Below are 18901 nucleotides of genomic sequence, written 5' to 3' on the forward strand. Positions count from 1 at the left end.
CCTCCTGGGGGAAAAAAGAAAGTAAGAGAAGAGATAGGCAACATTTAGAACCATTCCCATCAACCTCTTTGTATAAAAATAACTTAAAAGATATGTTTTTATTGATTTCAGAGAGGAAGAGGGGGAGAGAGAGAGAAACATCAATGATGAGAGAGAATCATTGATCGGCTGCCTCTTGGACGCCCCCTACTGGGATTGAGCCCTCAACCTGGGCCTGTGCCCTGACCAGGAATTGAACCGTGACCTCTTGGTTCATAGGTTGACACTCAACCCCTGAGCCCCACTGGCCAGGCCAGGGCCTAACTACCTTGGCGATCTGGAGTGTAATTTTGTTCATTTGTTTTTCTCTTACTTGGATCGTGAGCTCTTTGAGGCAAGAGCTGCCTGAGTCTCAGTCCCCCGTGTATCCCCAGGCCCTAACACATTACACGACACAAAAATAGGTGTTCTGTCAGGTTGCATCACAGAGAGGTTAATGAGAGATTCCTCTCGCTGAGGTTCAAGCCCCTTGCCCATGGACAAGCGGTGGGTGATAGAACTGGAAGGTGTAGCTGCTTCTGCTGCAGTGTCTCTCAGGCCTGGGGCCCGGACAGAGAGCCAGCACGCAGGCCTGTGGGCTTCCACATCACAGCCACAGGAGCAGTCTCAGCTCGAGTCCTGAACAATGCACATGCTGGGCTGGGCACCTGACACCTTAATCCTCTGGTTTCGCTGGTTCCCAGGGTATTTGCACAAGGGGACTTGCCTTGGCACTGCCTCGCAGCGGAACAAGTCAGGACTTCTGTGCACAGGAAGCTCGTTGCCGCAATGATGGATTTATGGCTTTTTTTTTTTTTTTTGAGGAGCATCATTTCTTTCCCACACCTCCCAAACCCCGAGAAGATGAGTGATGTGATACTGAGGTCTTGTGCAACGGTTTGCTAAGGATCGCCCACCACGTGGAGGGTGAGGAGGTGCCTCGGATATGTCTATACTGGGCTCCGGGCCTGTGACACGTACTGGGGCTCTCGGCTCGACCCCGGTGCTGCCATTGGACATCAGACGGGGGATGCTCAGAGGTGCCACGCTGCCATGGAAATGGGCGTGCACTTGGCGTCAGATGGTCCCCACTGGACACTCACCCTCAGCAGTCCCTACCGGGGGGTGGAAGAGCCACACAACCTCCCGGAGCCTTGGTTTTCTCTCTTTAAAGTCAGACGAGTGCCTCTGAGGGCGTTGTGGGAACCAGGGCAAAGTGGATACGGTGCAGGAAAAGTTTGGCAAACATTCTTTCATTCTATGGCTGGTGAGAAGCAATCCCGATCTTCCTTCTCCCGTGTCAAGGGGAAGTCTACACGCCTACCTCTATTTCCCTTTCCCTTTCCCCTCTGCTCATGGAATCCGAGCGACCGTTTTCCTCCGGATCTGAATTAATGATCACCCCCAGTCACTCAGGCACGGTGGGCACCCCCGCTCATCCACTCGACTCGGACTTTTAAAAGTTGAGTGCACACCACCGCTGTGTGGGAGTCTTGTCTAATGTCCTGTTATTGTCCCCACATACAACATGTTCAAATGCAGAGCTTCAACCCGACGTAAAGAGCACAGGACAAAAGGATCTGATGTCGGATGATGGCACGAGACACGCGCTTTCAAACTCTGCCGGAGTTTCTCCTGGCCATTTGTGCTTGGTTTCCATTTATCCACACGAAACACGAGACTGGCATTCAAATCTGCCCCACCGTCTGGAAATGCCACGCCCACATGGATGGCGAGTGTGGTGACAAAAAAAAATAACCAGAACCAGAGATGCTGTGTGATCACAGACTGACACATGAAGCTGGGAATAAACCACAGGAATAACCGGGAGGCAGGCTAGGGAAGGGTCACAACGAAAATGCTGACGACTTCCACTCTGGTTTTTTAAAAAATATATATTTTATTGATTTTTTACAGAGAGGAAGAGAGAGGGATAGAGAGTTAGAAACATCGATGAGAGAGAAACATCGATCAGCTGCCTCCTGCACACCTCCTATTGGGGATGTGCCCGCAACCAAGGTACATGTCCTTGACCGGAATCAAACCTGGGACCCTTTAGTCCGCAGGCCGATGCTCTATCGGATAGAGTCTATCCACTGAGCCAAACCGGTTAGGGCCACTCTGGTTTTGATAAACAAAATAGAAGCAACAACCTGGAGCTTCAGGAACCATGTGAAAATGGTAACGTCTGTCAGGACAATAGTGACGCTCGAGTGGACTAAGAATGGACTTGAAAGGAAGAGAACTTCGGAGAGCTTACTGGTATGTTTTTGAGATGGCCAGGCCCAGGACAGATGACTGACTTTTAGGTCAGGTTTTTTGGAGTCTTTTAGGCCTAAAAGTGGTGACACCTTGTCAGTTTTTTATCAGATGAATGGAGAGCGGACCCTCCCTGGGATCCAGGAGGGAGGTTCCTGGAAAAGAAGGCTGTAGGGCTCTGCGCTGTGTGGATGCTCTCAGGCCAGCGCTCAGCTGGGGGTTGAGGCATGCTGCGCTGCTGCTGCAGAGGAGCGGGGCTGCGTGTGTCTCCCGGGCTGCAGGTCCCTGAGCGGCCGTCCGCTCTCCGCGGGATGACAGATCTGCTCCCGTTTGGGCTGTCAGGCCGCCGGAGGGCTGACTCCCCTTCAGGCCGTCAGCTTCAGCCGGGCCAGGTCTGCGAGGAAACCCGGGCGGGCGGACAGCAGCGCGCGGCGCCAGAACGCGGCCCGCGGGGCGCAGGTGTCCCCGTGGCCTCCAGGGGCGCTGCAATCCACGCGGAGGGCCCGAGGCTCCGAGGCGGGAGCTGGCCGCAGGCAGGTGGGATCCCCAAGAGGGAGACCCCAGGCGGGTTCACGAAGCAGGAACTGGAGGAAGCAAGGCCGGGCGTCGCGCACCGGGCTCCTCGCGCAGAGAGATCTGCCTTTCAGACCAGTCGGTGCGGCAGCAGGAGGCGCGGTATCTCAGGATAATAAACCCCTCTCCTGTGCAGGGGGGAGGGGGAGGCCCGGGGAGGGGGGTGCAGGGGGGAGGGGGAGGCCCGGGGAAGGGGGTGCAGGGGGGAGGGGGAGGCCCGGGAAGGGGGGGTGCAGGGGGGAGGGGGAGGGGGGAGCCGAAGGAAAGACCACAACGTGCGGATGGAGGTGAAGGGGACTGTCCCCTGTCCCCTGTCCCCAACGTTGAAATCAGAGGTATTTATTTAGGGGGACAAGGGGCATTTGTGGATGTGGCAGCAACTGGACGCAACGGACCATTTCCGAGCCAGAAAACCAGAGATTAGACAATGGACGGAACCTCCTCGGCCACATCGTCCCGCACAGCAATCGCCCAATTTCTGAAACGCCCAGCGGGATTCCGGGGCTATCAGCACCTCGAGCCGGGGCTGCCGCCCCCGCCACCCCAGCAGCCCCATCGCCCCGCCGCCGGCAGGGGGCGCCCGCGCGCGACTAAAAGGCGCGGTCGGTGGCGGGCGGCCTCAGTGCGGAGCTGGGCGGCCGGGACGCGGGCGGGGAGAGATCGGCGCGGGCAGGGGCGCGGCGGGCACAGCGCAGAGCGCACAAACCTGCACGAACGGCGGGACCCGACGGTGGCGCCTCCGCAGCTTTGACTCCGGCCCAGCGCCCACCGACCAGCCGCCGCCCCGCGCCCAGCCCGCCGCGCACCCCGGGCTCCCCATGGCGCTCGAGGCCGGGGCGCCCCCGGGCGCGCGGCGCCTGCTGCCCTGGGCGGCGCTGCTGCTCCTGGCGGCGCTGGTGCCCGCGGTCTCCGCGGCGGGAGCTCCAGGTACGCGCAGCCGGGGCCGGGCTGCCCGGCTCTCCGCGCCTCCTCCCCGCTTCTCTGTCCACCTCCACACACCGCCCCCCGCCTGTCGCTCTGGGGACCGCCGCCCCGCTCCGTGTTGGCTGCGTGTCGTGTCACTAACCTGTGCGTCCTCATCGCTCGCGGGCCAGGGCGCGGAGGGGCGGATGGGGACGCGGGCTCTGGGCTCCCGGAGTCCCGCGCGCAGGAGGAGGGAGCGGGGACGCCGTCGGCGCCAGCGGTCCTCCTTTTCATCCTTGACACCGACGTTTCCGCGCCCGGGAGTCGGGAGCCCGGAGCCAGCTTCCCGGGAGATTCAGCAAACGTGGCGCGGGGGGGAAGCCACTTCTTGGAGTTGCCGCGGGGCGGGCGATGCTTTCCTTTGCGGGGCGCCCTCTCCCCTCCGCCCACCTGCCCCAAGGCTGGGGTGCCTGCTGGTGGCGGAGAGGCAGGACTGGCCGCCCCAGAAGCGCGCGGAGGAAGGCGCGAGCTGCCGCGGGCGGTGGGTGCCGGGGCGCCCGGGGGAAGCCGCGCGTCCCGGCGGGAACCCAGGAGCTGCGGGGGGGGACCTGGTCGTGAGCGCGGTGAGAGGCAGGGGCGAGTCGGCTCCGGAGAAGCTCACCCTTTCCCCGAAGGCTGAGGCTGGGACGGGTGGTGGCTGTTTTCTTTGGGGACTGAGATGTGAGCAGCGCGTTTCAGCAAATGCCAGGGGGTGCTGTCCGCTTTCTGGCCCGTCTCCCGGGAGACAGGTTTGCGGTGGGTGTTCTGGGTTTATCCCCGCGCCTTTGGCGGCCCTGTTCCCACCTCCTGTGCGGGCATTGTCACGCTCGGAGCCGTGCGGCTTTTATTCGTGTCATCCGTTTGCAGGAATCCAACAAGTCGGCTTTTTTTTTTTTTTTTTGTCCACACTGCTCCCTCCCAGCGGGGTTGTGAAAACTCCGATCCCCACGCGGGCTCCTTTGTACAGGACGCTGCTCGGTGTCTCTGTGGCCTCTGGCTACCGGGGGAAGGGAGCCGGTTGGGGTCACAGGGCCTTTGGATTCTTTGCGGAGGGCGCAGCCTGCACGGGGGTGTGCGCCCAGGGCTGGGGTGCCAGGTGCCACTTTTCTCATAAAAGTCAGCCCAGGTGTGGGTGCTGCTTTCCTCTCTGGTAGCCATCTCTGGGAAAGCCGTCGCTGAGTGTGTCGCTCGGTGTTTAACAATAAAACTAAAGACTTTCGACGTCTCCACCTACGACCCACGCTTTTTTCTCGCTCCTCAAGGAACCTTTTCTGAGTGTTGGAAGAGTTTTTGTGTCAGAAGGCGGACGGCAATGGAACCGATGCCAGGCTGGCTTCGTGCTGGTTCCGGCTTTGTGCCTGTCAGATTCCGCTGCCACCTGCCCAGGGCGCCGACCGGTGCGTCTGTCTGCGGTGGGGGCGGCCCGGCATCTCCTTCCCTGGCCGTGGGCTCCGCGGGGCTGAGTGAGAAATGCCGGGGCTGGAACCCTGGCTGGCACTTCTCTCCCGTGCGTGGAGTTTGCAGTGAAAGGATGCCCAGACGGGACAGGGACAGAGGGGGACACGCGCAGTCTGAAGTAGATGTTGCCTGCGTTCACACGGAGGATGGAAGGAAGGAAGGAAGGAAGGAGCAGACGGGCCGGGCCCGTGGCGAGCTCCGGGCTGGGAAAGAGATCAGGGGGCACGTAATGTGTTTCATGTGTTCCTCTGGAAGGCGTCCTGTCTGTATGCTGAGTCTGACAGCAAGGCCTGGCCACGGCCGCCCTCTCTGGCTGAATCAGTGCCTGCGCCCAGCAAGCTGCTGGAGTCAGGCGCTCCCCGCCCCCCCAATCCTTTGGGGCCAGAATCCCTCCAATGAAACAGGCAGAGCCACGTAAACAGTGGCAGACACCACAGCTCTGAGGGACTTTCCTGAGGATAGAGGTGGTTTGCAGGGCGCACTGAGGGTCTAAATAAGCCCTTCAACTTGGTGGTCAATTAAAACACAAAACAAGCAAGTGACCACCCCCCCCCCCCCCTACTCCCGCACACACGCCACGCTGGTGCTTGCCAGGAGACCTTTTTCTGAAAACATACGGAGATACACATGCTCACATACATTTGTAGTGGTTTTCTTAGGGGAGCTCTGGGTGATTTTAATTTTTTCTTTAAAGCTTAAAGACCCTTTCAGGGAACCCGCAAGATCAGAACTATTTTCAAAGTGATGCTAAGACACGCCTGCCTTTTCCGCTGCATTTGCCGGGAAGGCGCACGGGCCTGGTGGGTAAGACCGCGGCGCTTTAGCGCGAATCCAGGCGTTGGCACCACAATGAACTGGTAGTCATGGCGTGTCCAGCCTCTGAAGTTGAGGGAAGATACGCCAGTTTCAGTTAAGAATGTCCTCGGTGCAACAGTAAGAACTGTGAATTTGGCCCAGTCTCTGCCCTTGCTATTCTGTGTGAAGAGGGAGGAAAGGCACACAAAACGCTTCTGCTGAAACCGCGTTGGGCGGGAATCCCGGACCAGCACCGGCGCGGTGGTGTGAGCTGTGACCGGAAGTAGCTGCGCCCCCAAGAACACCACCCTCACCAGAAAGAATGACCGCAGACCATCCAGCTTTTCTGACGGGAGTCTCCGCAGACAGCTCCTCAGAAGTGAATGAAGGGGGGCCTGCACTGCAGGGACACAACTGCTGGGGTGTCTTGCCAGGGGCAGCATCCGAGCTTTCCAGTGGAAATTAGAGTTGCCATCTCCAACATCATTCATTTAGGAGCTTTTTAATACTTAACACCTTTTCTAGCAAGGTCCGCGGCGGTATCAATGGGTGTGACGTTGAGATACTGTTAGAAAGCATGTCAGCTTGTAGTTGATCTGCATAGCCAAGCGAACCTGGTGTTACCACGGTGTTACCAAGCCTGCCTGCCTCAACAGTCCGTCCGAAACTCAGGAGCCCAAAGGACTTCTAATGTGACCAAATGTAAGCATTTTCTTTATATGGTTCCAGAGCCCACATTGCAACTAACCTTGAAGAAAGTTCTACTTGATGAGTTTTGGGGTAGTAGCAAAGATTTTTCCAGAATAACCCATAAGGCTGTTACAGTGCTTTTCCAACTACGTATCGCTGTGAGGCTAGATTTTTTTTCAGATGCTTCCCCCAAAACAGCAGGCTGCGGTGGACTGGAGGGATAGTGGACAGAGGTCCTGCCGTCTTCTATTAGAGATTTGCCAAAATGCACAATCTCTGCTCACTATTTCCTTTTGGTTTAGAAAGCAGTTATTTTTTCATAAGATAGTTGTTCTTTTCTGCAAAAAGCTTTACTGTTTCATTTGGTCCAATGCCTGGGAGAGGGCTCCAGGGTGGTTAAAAGAATGGCCAGTGGTTTCGGGGAGAGGCTCAGGCAAAAGCCAGACTCCAGGGGATGCAGAGGGGCCCCTCCAAGGCCTCTGGGCGCCACAGGCTCCTGGTCGTGCTGGAGGGTGAGCCTTTCGAGGAGATCCTCGCCCAGCCCAGCCTGGGGGCCGGCAGCCTGCGGAGGTGAGTCAGGTGTCGCCCATCTCCTTGATGAGTTTCACCTCCTCACCCCGGAAGTGGTTCTCCAGGAAGTCCCAGAGATGAGGGCCTGCAGCTCCCAAAGGGCCTGGGTCAGGTCCCTCTCCAAGGCCAGGGCCGTCTCCATGGCGCCCTGAGTTCTGCCCATTCATCTCGGGAGGCGTCAGCGTGTCCTGGAAGAGAACTCGGCCACCCCGTTTTGCATCTCATGAGACCTGGGCGCCCTTGCTGGGAAGAAGTGGCCCCGCCCTGGAGAGCCACAGCATCCTGGTGGGGGGCTGGGAATAGAAGCCCAGAGAGAGGGGGGTGTGGGAGGCCCGCGGGGGCAGGCTGGCCGGGCGGTTGACGGCAGCCTCCACCTCGGTGGGAGAATTCTGACAAATTTGGGAGCTCATGGTGGTTCAGCAATGAGAAGTAAGGTAAACAAACAAACAAACAAACAAAACAAAACAGAAAACTGTGTTGGCTGGTCTCAGAGGCTGAGGGTGGCCGGCGGCCGGAGAAGGGGCGTCCCTGGGCCTGTTCCGTCCAAACACTGTTGAGGCAGGAGACAGATCCGGGACCGCCGAGGGCATTCCTAATACAGTGTTTTTATGTCAACATGTAACGGTTTACTATTGCTATTTTAAAAATAAATCAACACAGAGTTTAACCTCTTCCTAGTGTTAATTTCTGGTCAGTGTTATCGGTAGATAAAGCCCACGTGGACAGCCTCTGTAAGATCCGACTTTGTTTAGGAGCAGGAGGGCTCTGAGAACAGAAAGTTTGATGCCCACTGGCTTATAGGCAGGAAGTAGGCTCAGCAGCCGCACGCCCGGGCCGGAGCCTCGGGCTCTCATTCACCCGCTGCGTGGCCCCGGCCGGTGAGTCAGTCTCCACTAGCCCAAGCGATGTCTGTGGAGGCCTCAGGGGCTCTCCTGTGGCCAGCCTGCCTCCAGCTCTGCAGCGGGCCCCTCCTCCGTCTGCTCTTTTTTCTTCGAGAGGAGGGGTGAGCACACCTTCCCTGGGACCTGTGCCCTGGAGCCCACGCACGTGAGAGACCTGCTTTACTCATCAGCTGAGCACACGGCTCATGACTGTGGAATTAGAGGTTGTGCCAGGCTTGGAGAGAGACAATTCATGTCCCTGGAAAGACACCACCAGACGGTTCCAGAGCATTATCAATACATCCTCCCAAGACCATTCATCTCTTTATTTCAGTCATAAAGGCCCATTCCCTGAACGCAGGCAGGGGAGTGGCAGGTTGCATTACTTTCTATTGCTGTTGCAACAAATTACCACAAACTTGGTGGCTTCAAACCAAACAAATGTATCATCTTAGAAGCTCGAAGGGTCTCGTGGGCTAACAGCAAGGGCTGTGCTCCTTCTGCAGGCTCCAGGGCAGAAGCCAGCGCCCCCCTCCCAGCTTCTAGAGGTGCCATGTGCCCCCACTCTGAGCCCTGCCGGCAATCACTCTCCTTATAGTCATAGGTTTCCCACCTTCCTGTCTGCTCTTCCGTGTACAAGGACCCTTGTGATTACATTGGACCCGGGGACAATCTCCCCGTCTCCAGACCTTTAATTTAATCACACCGCGAAGTCCCTTTTGCCCCGGGAGGCCACATGTTCACAGGTTACAGAGAGGCGGCCAGGCCGTCTTTGGGGGCCATTATTCTGCTGTGGCAGGGTTTCAAAGGGAAACCCATCACCTGTGCTGGTTGGGGAGCAGACTTCTTTTCACCGCTCCTTGGGCAAATTGGAGATTTCTTGAGCGACAATTAAACCAGGAGCTTTTATTTTAGTGAGAAAATATAGAGGGGGTATTTAAAGGCATACAAATGTAGGTGATAAAATAACATATGTGTACAAGTACTTCCTTGTTAATAAGAATATTTATGTTAGGACACACCAGAAACGGAGCGGGGTGCCTCAGGGGAGGACTGGGTGGCTGGGGCTGGGAGGCATGTTGCTTCCTTCTTCCTTTTACTAATTTAGTAGACATGTGCTAGAGGTATTGATTATGCATATGAGCAAACATTCTCTTTTCCTTTTAGAAGTTGTCCTTGTTTTAGTTACAAGGAATATGAATTAATTCAAATTTGGGGAGTTGTGTTATTACTAAGAAACATTCCCCAGTATAGTGCAGAGGGTTAAAATTTAGAAGTTTTGAATGTGGCATTTTTGTGCCACTGAGTGGTAGGTGACATCATGTGGAAGACAGATTTTCTACCACATTTTGTCCTAGCTCCTGTCTTCTTGGCTCAGGCAAGGCGGCGCTTGCGCCCCTCGGCCCTCAGAGGGCGCTCCTGGCCTTCCGGCGGCCTTCCCACCGCCCGCTGACCCCAGGAGCTGTGGCTTGCTACATTGAGGAGAATTAGGTCAAACATTCAGTTATCTGCTTTGGTTTTCCCCTGGTGTCTGTCTTTTTTTTCAAGGTTGCCACTTGTTATTCATTTCCCGCTGACCATTGGTGAGAAAGAATTCGAAGCCTAAACCTCACGCTGGTCAGCAGGTTCCTGCCAAAGCTGCAGCCGCTGGTGGTCGGAGGAGGGACCAGGGCCACCCGAGGGGTGCGACCGCCTCTGGGCAGGAATGACAGTTTTGAGCGAGTTTTGATGAATCGGTCTCGTGCCATATCCCCCCTCCACCCTCCGTGGATTCTTTTTGTATCTGGGGGAGTGATGCAAATCCCAAGGCAGGTTTATAACTAGCAAAACCCCCGAGAGCTGCATGGATGACTCACATTCCCTCCTGGGTCTCCTGTCCGGAGCTGGGTCTTGACAGCGGCCGGGCATTAGTTAGAGCAGGAAGGCAAGGAAGGGCATTTCAGGGGGAGGAACAACCACGTTGCCTGTGGGAAGGCACAGAAGCCAGAAGCTGCGTGACATGTTTGAGGAAACAGGAGTGTTAGCAGTGGCTCCGGCAAGGTGGCCCCGGGGTTACAGTGGCATTCAGGGTTGGAGGGTCAGCAACCACCAGCTCAGGAAGGTCCTGGAGTTTGGCCATAATCCAAAGCAAGCATGGCCATCGGGGGAGTGTCCGCAGTGCGGGCCCCCCTGCCCCCCTCCCCGCCCCCCGTGGGAGCCGCATGGCAGCTGAGCGGAGGAGGGCGCTGGAGGCAGGCCAGAGGGGCGATGGTGCCTCTGAGCATGGCGCTGCGGGCTCTGTCATATCTTCTTATTCACCTGGGCTTTGGGGGGTTCTTCATTACAATATGGACCACGTGACGGTCTTCACCTTCAGCCCTATCTGAAATGGCTCACGTGTTCCAGAAAGGCCCCATTTGGAGCGGGTCCCAGGGTGCTGGGTGTGCCATGCACTCGAGGCGGGCACGTGGGCAGACTGTATAGTTAAAGAGAGCTGAGCAGTTAGTCCAGGGGGCCTGTGGACAGAATTCCACATGGTTTGTAAGGGGAAGAGCTGTGTAGCTGTAGGAGTTGCTAAAACCCCACGTGCTAAGGCACTGGCTCAGAGAGGAAAGCAGTGGGTAGAACGGATGCAGGTGTTTACAGCTGGAGAGAGACGCTCCGCTCTGACGGCCCGCTAAGCATCGACTCCTCTCAAGGTTCAGAAGCCATTTCGTCGCGGACAGGTGGCTGGTTAGAGCCCGCAGACCCAGACGGGGACGAGGCTGTGCTGCTCTCGGAAGAAGGGTGGGCAGTGGGTGCCCTAGCGCCAGCCCTGAGGCTGGAACTAGTTAGCATCGCAGTGAACAGTGTGACCAGAGTGTGTATCTGTGGCTCCTAACTTGAGATGACGCCAAGCTGGTCTGGAGAGGAAACTCCATGGACAGTCAGTCGCCCGTGGCCAGGATCCCCGGGGCTGGGCAGGCTGAGGGAGGCCGGAGGCCCGAATGGTCGGGTGTGGCCTCCCAGGAGCGTGAGAGGAGGGACCCCCTCCGGGCCAGGCAAGGGCCGCGGGGCCCTGTGAGCCCCGGGCTTACTGCGTTCACTGGGGCTCAGTTTCAAGGAAGCTTGACGTGGCCATCTATCAGGCGCCCACCGTGGTGCACTCCTTTCTGCCGGGCACACGGGCCAGCGCTTTTACGTCCCCATAACTATAGAAGGCTATTTTAAAAATGGTTTTAAAAGTTTATGAGATAGTTGAAGATTCACATGCAATTGTAAGAAATCACGCAGCGATCCCGCATGCCTCCCACCGGCTCTCCCCGTGTCTTAAGAGCTCTGGTCCTGGTGGATTAAGGCCACCCCTAATCAAGCATGAGGTCATCTTAACTTGCTGACACCTTATAAAACCCCATCCCCAGGTCCTGGCAGCGTATCCTTTGGGGGGGGGGGCACAATTCACCCATCACAGGTGGAATGCCAGCCAGCATTCTCCCCGTGCGTGGGTGAAGGGGTTCACCGGCTCCCGGCGCTGGGCGAGTCCCTGGGTGGGACAACGTGGGCCGCACTGTCAGCCCAAGTCCCAGAGTCCACGCACATCCAGCGGGCCCGTCCGCAGCTCAGGCCTGGCGAGAGCCTTCATCCATAACGTGAGCGATGGCCATCAACTCGGAGCTGCTGTGGGCGACCCACTGCCCCGCTGGGAGCACAGGCCACACACACTTAATAAAGACACTGGGACCCACGTGGCCGGATAACGGCATCACGGTGGCGAGTGTGGCCAGTGCTCAGCCCTGGAGGCTTCACACAGGGACCCATAGTTCCAAGGTCAGCGAGAGAACCCACATTTGTCTGAGGGCTTTGCCTGGAGGGCGCACTTGGATGTTGACTGACCTATGCCTTTTTTTTTTTTTCCTTTTCAGTAATATTTCTGCCTTTCTTTCCAGATTTTCTCCTCCAGCTGAGACTTGTAGCGGGTGCGAGGAGCAGCCTCGTTCTCCCACAGAGGCCTGACCCTCTGACTTCTTACGCGGGGGAAGCCGCCACGCTGCCTCCGCTGGCAGATGCCCTGGCCCCGCTGCTTTAAATGCCACTTTCTGCCCCGCCCCCATCTCCTCCTATTCCTTCCTGATGGACAGGCAACTGAAGCATCTGCCTGTGGCTTCTGGCCACGTCTGCTTCGTTTACTGTGTCATACCTACCTCGCCACAACACTGGCTTGGCCTGCTGTCTAAGGCTGTTTCTCAGGGAGCTTTCTGGGGAGGAGGAGTGTGATTTTAACGACAGTAATGCCCAAGCGTTTAACATAGTTAGACAATGACTTTCACATTTTGGGAAAAGGAATGAATTTTTCGGGAGTTTTTTTTGGCGGGCATGTCAAGCAGTTTATAAGCAGGCTGAGTGTAAGCCGGACCAGCAGGCAATGGTAGTTCTTGAAGAAACGATTGCTCAGCTGCAGTTGAATTTGGAGAATGTGCAAAAGATCCCCAAAAGCTGGGAAGGACCGGCTTCTGTGTGCAGGTCTCTGACGCTCAACAGCAGCGCGTCATTCCCTGCCCACCAGAGGCATCTTCTCTTCAGGGGCCCTTGTTTCCTCATCGTCGTTATAAATAAATATATCTGTGGAGTTCCTCCAATTTCATTTCCCTAAACCCGTGGTCGGCAAACTGCGGCTCGCGAGCTACATGCAGCTCTTTGGCCCCTTGAGTGTGGCTCTTCCACAAAATACCACGGCCTGGGCGAGTCTATTTTGAAGAAGTGGCGTTAGAAGAAGTTTAAAAAATTTGGCTCTCAAAAGAAATTTCAGTCGTTGTGCTGTTGATATTTGGCTCTGTTGACAAATGAGTTTGCCGACCACTGCCCTAAACCATTCAGGAAGCTCATGACTTACATGGGAAACACCCTTGTTTTTTCTTTGGAACAGTAGCTTTTGCTTACATTGGTTCCTGAATAAAATGGCCAAGTGCTTAAAAACCTTAAATCCTAATGATGAGGTTCCTCCAGCTCTGCTGGTGAAACTCGCTCTAATTTCTGGCCGCATCCTTCTCTGGACAGATGTACTTACTCAAGTCCATGGCATAGCAACAAAGAAAGCACTGACATTGTCAAAACCAAACCCCTTAGAAACAGCACGCAGAAAGAAATTCAAGTTAAAACAAAGCAGCTTGCACTTAGAAATCAAGAAGAGCGGTGACTCGATTTTATGGATTCAAAGATGGTGACACCAGGTGGCAATGGACGGAGCTGCTGAGAACACAATGTCTTAATAACGGTGGCCGAACAGGTCAGGGGATGGCTTCTCTCACTCACCAATAAGCCGGGGAGCAGAGGCTGTCAGGGACTCCGGACCTTCCCATTTTCCCGCTCCTGCATCCCGGGCCAGGTCATCCCTCTCAGACTCGTCACTTCATGTTCCAAGATGGCTGCTGCACGTCCAGGTATCATGCTGACATCCCAGAGCGGGGAAAGGAGGAAGAGAGAAAAGGCCAAAAGCACGTGACAGCAGATCCTGACCCCTTTATCATGCTTTCCTGGTAGTGGCAGCAGCAGTCACTTCCTCAGAGGTGTCATTGGCTGGAATTGATCACACGGCCACCCCTAGCTGCAAGGGATGCGGAGGGTGCTTCTTGTAGAAGAAGGCAAGGGAAGAAGAAGAAGCTGGGGATGGCTCTGGGGTACCCACCCACAGTGTCTACCAGGGCAGTGTCTGAATTCAAAGCAAGCTGCTAAACTGTCATAAATCAGTTGGTAAACTTGACTAAAGAGACCAATAAAAAACTTAACTTTAATTGTCTCAGAAAACATCTTGAGGAGGAAGGCAGATTCGTTTTTAGAGTAACCTTTGGGCCTGAGAATTTGATTTCAGTTTTTCCACTGTTATTTTGAACCAGAATTTCTTGCTGCTTCATTTTATTTTCCATGTTTGTGTTTTTCTGCTTTGTGGATCTTTCCCATGTTGGGGGGAGGGTGGAGATAGAAAAGATAAAGAAGGGGAATAATGTGAGGTAAACTATATTAACAAATATTTGGACTTTCTCTCTTCACCTGTTTTCCCCAAATACAAATAACCTAGAATCTAGAACATTCTGAGCAAACGTTGTCCATAAGGAGCCATTCCCCTTCAGGTAACAGTATGGCATTTGAACCACAGCCTTTGTTTACCAGCATCACAGGATGGCGGCTGCGTCGAGGGTGCCTTGGGTGGGAGGTTGGGGCCAATTCCTGAGGAGAAGGGGAGAGGAGAGAAAGTGCTGCCGGGGCTCCATCAGGGCTCTTTCCTTGGGAGGTTCCCACGTGCCTCCAGGGTGCCTGGGGGCCTTGGGCAGGGCCAGCTTGTGAGCAGCACCAGGGAGAGCAGTTTACTGAAGCCAAGGGCAAGGCCCACCTCTTTCTGTGACGCGTGGCCCCTGAGACTCTTCAAGGTGGAGACACTCACAGAGACCGAGGAGGGTGGCGGAGGAGGGTGGCGGTGGCGCTGGCAGTCTGGCGAGAATAGAAATGGATTCAGACAAGCTGCACTTAACGACTGGGAGATTTTGATGGCTCTACCATTTGGCTTCTTTGAGCTGGTGGGGAAAGATGTGATCACCATTGTATTCAGTGGCCGGCAAGGCCCTTTTAAGCACATTGGCATGTATGCATGCTAATTTGGCCTTTTAGTGAGAATAAATGATGCTTTGTTGTTAGCAAAATACTGGAGAAGGCCTGAGGGTGGGAAACAACCACGGAACTCAGGTTTCGAGGAGGCCGTGGCAGAGGTGGGCAGGGCACAGCTGGCAGCTCTGTTCAGCAGGAAGCGCTGAGGGCAGTGAGGGACTGGTACCCAGCCACACCCAGCAGCCTGGGGCATTGACATCTTCTAGGTTCTCACTGCACTGGCTTACCCCCTCACCAGGTAAACAGGACAGCACACGGGGCATGGGGGTAGAATCCAGTCAGTCACCGTGACACGGGGCGATGAATTGGGTTTTGAGGACTGTGGACTAGGGGTAAAGTCTGGAGAGCCCTGCGCCCCGGCTCCCCAAGAGACCGGGCCAGCTGCTGGCCTTGGTGTGCATCTCTGATGGGAGGACCGTGCTGTGGGGCCTCCCGTGGTGGGGTCACAGGTCCTGTTTGCAAAGCTCTTTCAGCTCCCTGGAGTGGTTTTTAAGTTTAAAGCCTCCAAAGACCTAGATTTTGGTTTCATTCTTTATTCTGTTACCCCGAGAGAGCCACGCCAACTGAGGAAAACTTCCCCTGAGCCCCAGGCGTCCTGAGAAAGGCCAGCGGAGGCATTATCTGTCCTCAGCCCGTCTCCCCGAGCAGCCCCCCAGCTCACAGCTGTACATTTCACTGGGATCAGGCTCTTCCACCAGGTTGCAAAACAACCTCTACTTTCTGTTCTTTTCCTTCTTTCTTTTTTTAAGGGAAGGGTCATAATTATTTGGCAAATACGATCCCAACATCCATTTGAAAAATTATTTAAAACGCAGTCATTTCAGTGTTTTGCCCACATGTTGCCAACCTTGTGGCTGGCCTACATTTTGGACTTTTCCTGAGCTGTCTGGTGTCTTATGGACAATAGCTGGATTTTCCCACCTCTCCTCGGAATCCGTCTCAAAGTTGAAGGTCACGTTGATGCCTATCCCTGAGCTGTCCTGCGATGTTAGCACATCCCGACCTTTCCTGGCCGACTGACTGGATTTTTGGTCAAACACTCACGGTTTCACTGAGATTTGTGTTTTCTTCATTTCAGGGTCTGGGAAGTATTTGGCGGTTTCCAGTGGAAAGTAAAACTAGAATTTCAAACAAAGATGAAGCAGGGAGACTTACATAAACACGAGGGTTTGTTGCATTAAAGAGCAATCCTTGGAATACTTAAATGATTTTTGAATTTTTGGGGTTTTAAGGGTCTAGCTTATTTCAAAAGCCCTTAACATTCCTTCGGGGGTTTTCTTCTTAACCGAGGCTGGCTTTTCCTGCTCCCGAGCGATGGTAGCCTGGGTGGGCTGCCCGGGCGCTCGGCTGGGAATGGCAGCCGTCCCCGCTGGGCTGGCTCGTGCCTTCGGTTCTTTGGGTGTGTCGGCACTGGCAGCCTTTTGGGACCAAACGTATTGGCTGCCGGGGTTGCTTCAAAATGTTATTTTCGACTTTCATAGAAGATCTTGATTAATAGTCTCTTTGTCCGTTAGGGTCTGACTTTGAGTGGCAAAAACCCAAGCTGAACTAATCTAAATCCCAGAGTTTCTTGGCTTTGGAGCTGCGTGTTGGAAAGTGCAGGGGTTGAGTGGGCCCCGGGGATGCCTCGAACCAGGGCTTTGCTGGTAGATGAAGCTAGGATGTGTCCTGCACACATCACATGTTGGATTCGCTGCCTCACAGAGACTCTAGCATCTCGGGCTGTAAGAATTTAGGCGAGTGGGAGGCTATGGATTCAGTTATTTTACTCCAGGCAATCCTGAAGCTTCAACACCAAGTCCAGGCAAAGGTGGTGGAGACCGGGTTTGCTGAGAGAACCCAGACCCCATCTGGGCAGTTCAATGGGTCTTCTCTGGCTGAGGAGAAACAGAATCCATTTGAGAGGAAAGAAATGTAGACGTTAATTTCTTTAGATTGAAATGAAGCCATAAGACCGAGTAGGCTTCACCCTCGGACTTGAAACATACCTGGGAATTCTGTCATGGGAGGGACTTCTGTTGAAACGAGGACGTTGCTCTGTGGCTGCTATTGTATTATTGGATTTCTCTGTGCTGTGATCTCAACTCCTTGCTGAAACTCTGGTGGGCTGTTGTGGACGGCATGAGCTGGGCAAAATTTGGGATTGGAATGGGACAGGCCAGGAATGGATTTTCTGCCTAGATGTCAACTTGGCTTTGGAGTTGGCTAAAGAATGAGTCTTTCTCATTTTTGAAACTGGGGGCGCGGGGAGGGGAACCCCCACTCAGGAAGATACTTGGCGGGTCAGTGCTTAGTACTGGGGAGGCCCCGGAAGGAGAGGCAGGTGGTCCTGGTCCTCGCTCTGAAGGGAAGCCACGACATGACCTCAGGTTGACGGTCATGCCTAGGGGTGTGAGGGCACAGCCTGCTGGGATATTAGGAAACGTCCATCTGTCCTCATCCCTCAGTCCGTCCCCTCCATGAGGTATTTGTCAAAGGTGCCTAAAAACCGAGATCATGCCTCTCGATGGAGTGTACATGCCTTGATATGTCTTCACTCATCTGCTTGATCTTTCTGGTCCTTGGAGGTGTTTGGGTTGGAGACCCTCCATTGACCTCATCAGTCTAAACCCTCCTAACATTTTTTCCTTGAGTCCATCAGCATTTTACGTGAGTACCAGATATGTGGGCATACTGGGTGCCAAGAGAGATGCCAGAGTGTAAAGATGAGGGAGGGGCAGGTGAGGTATGTGCCCCTGTCTACCATGATGCATGGGCCATGAAGATATTGGTCAGGCCAGGCTGGCCCTGGGGACCTAGCTCTGGACTCAGGCTTCTGAGAGGCTGTCAGCCTTGGAGGACCCCTTGAGGCCGCTCTGCAGCAGCTGAGGACCCTCTGGGGACAGATGTTGCAGAGCTACTGGAATCTTGGTTTCCATCCTGGCATAGACGCAGACCCACACTTCGACCTTGAACCAAAGTGGCCTGCGTGGCTAAGACCTGGAGTGTGGAGCTGGGTCAGAGTGAAAACCAGGCGCTGGCTGCACCCTCATGTCCCGTTCCCCAACAGACCGGCAGAGGCCTCCTGGGAGCCGTGGCATGCAGCCGTCTCGCGTGGCAGTTGCCAGGTATCAGAAAGGTCACCAGAATATCATCTTGCCACTCGGCACCTGGCAAAATATTGTTGAATGTGGATAAAGGTCACTTGTATGAAGCATAGCAATGCCTCTGTCATGGGATGAAATGGCCTGAGCCACAGCAGACCCAGTGGTTTCCTCCTTCTGTCTGGAGCACCTCGGCACCTGTCCCCATCAAAGACAGCCTTGGGTGGGGAAAGGCGGGGAAGGACACGGACAGGAAATTCTTTTTACTTCACCCCAAATCCATTGGCTGCAGCTGAAGCTCATTTCCTCACTTTCCATCCCGTGGAGGTGAAAACACCGCTTGCCAGGGCCCTAACCTGTCATGTGGGCTCTGTGAGGAACCAGTGATCTCTCTTGGGCCTTTAATTCCTGGGGCACTGACTTCGGGTTTGTCCTTTTTATCTGTAGAGAGGCTGTTCATGGGAACAGAGCTTTGCAGATTGTACCCGTTAAGGATGAGAATGCTGAACACTGTTCAGAAGGTCATGGGCTTCGTTTGTCCAGCAGAGAAGGTGGTCTGTTGTAAGTTTCTGAGCACACGTGAGCATAGTAAGGGACCACGTTGTCATAGTTCACCTTTAGCTCCCAGAGTGTGGATCCTGTAACACAGAATCCAGCCTGCAGCCCGCAGCCCCTTATGCCTTCATCTCCTTATGCCTTCACTTCACATTTAGGGGATGAGGTCACGAGGCCTACACAGTATGACTCTGAGTAGAACGTATTGTCATGCTTCTAGCCCCAAGAATTAGCTTTCGGAATCCAAGTTCATGCACATTGGCCCTTCCTCTTCTTGTCCAGTCCTCTCTGCGTATGGCAACGATGACCGTTACTAGGAAGCATCAATCATGATATCAAACTTAAATATCAAAGTCACTGGGAAGCCGAGGAATGCAAGCACCTCTTACACAAGTCACTGCAGTGTCTTTTTACTTGGCCCCGTCTGTGGGTGTTGGGGTTATGGCGAGAGGAGGTGTGGGG

The 18901-nt window shown here is 54.9% G+C and overlaps 1 protein-coding gene across 1 annotated transcript in view; it reads left to right on the forward strand.

The window, feature by feature from the left end:
• Nucleotides 1-3446: 3446 nt before the first annotated feature.
• The window catches only part of FNDC1 (fibronectin type III domain containing 1), a 67480-nt gene continuing 52025 nt past the window's right edge, over nucleotides 3447-18901 (forward strand). Inside the window, exon 1 of the mRNA XM_054721740.1 lies at nucleotides 3447-3777. Coding sequence (XP_054577715.1) covers nucleotides 3669-3777 — 109 coding nt within the window. The 5' untranslated portion in view covers nucleotides 3447-3668. The remainder of the gene's footprint in view (nucleotides 3778-18901) is intronic.

Source organism: Eptesicus fuscus, chromosome 10 (assembly GCF_027574615.1).
Source record: "Eptesicus fuscus isolate TK198812 chromosome 10, DD_ASM_mEF_20220401, whole genome shotgun sequence".
Classification (NCBI taxonomy): domain Eukaryota; kingdom Metazoa; phylum Chordata; class Mammalia; order Chiroptera; family Vespertilionidae; genus Eptesicus; species Eptesicus fuscus.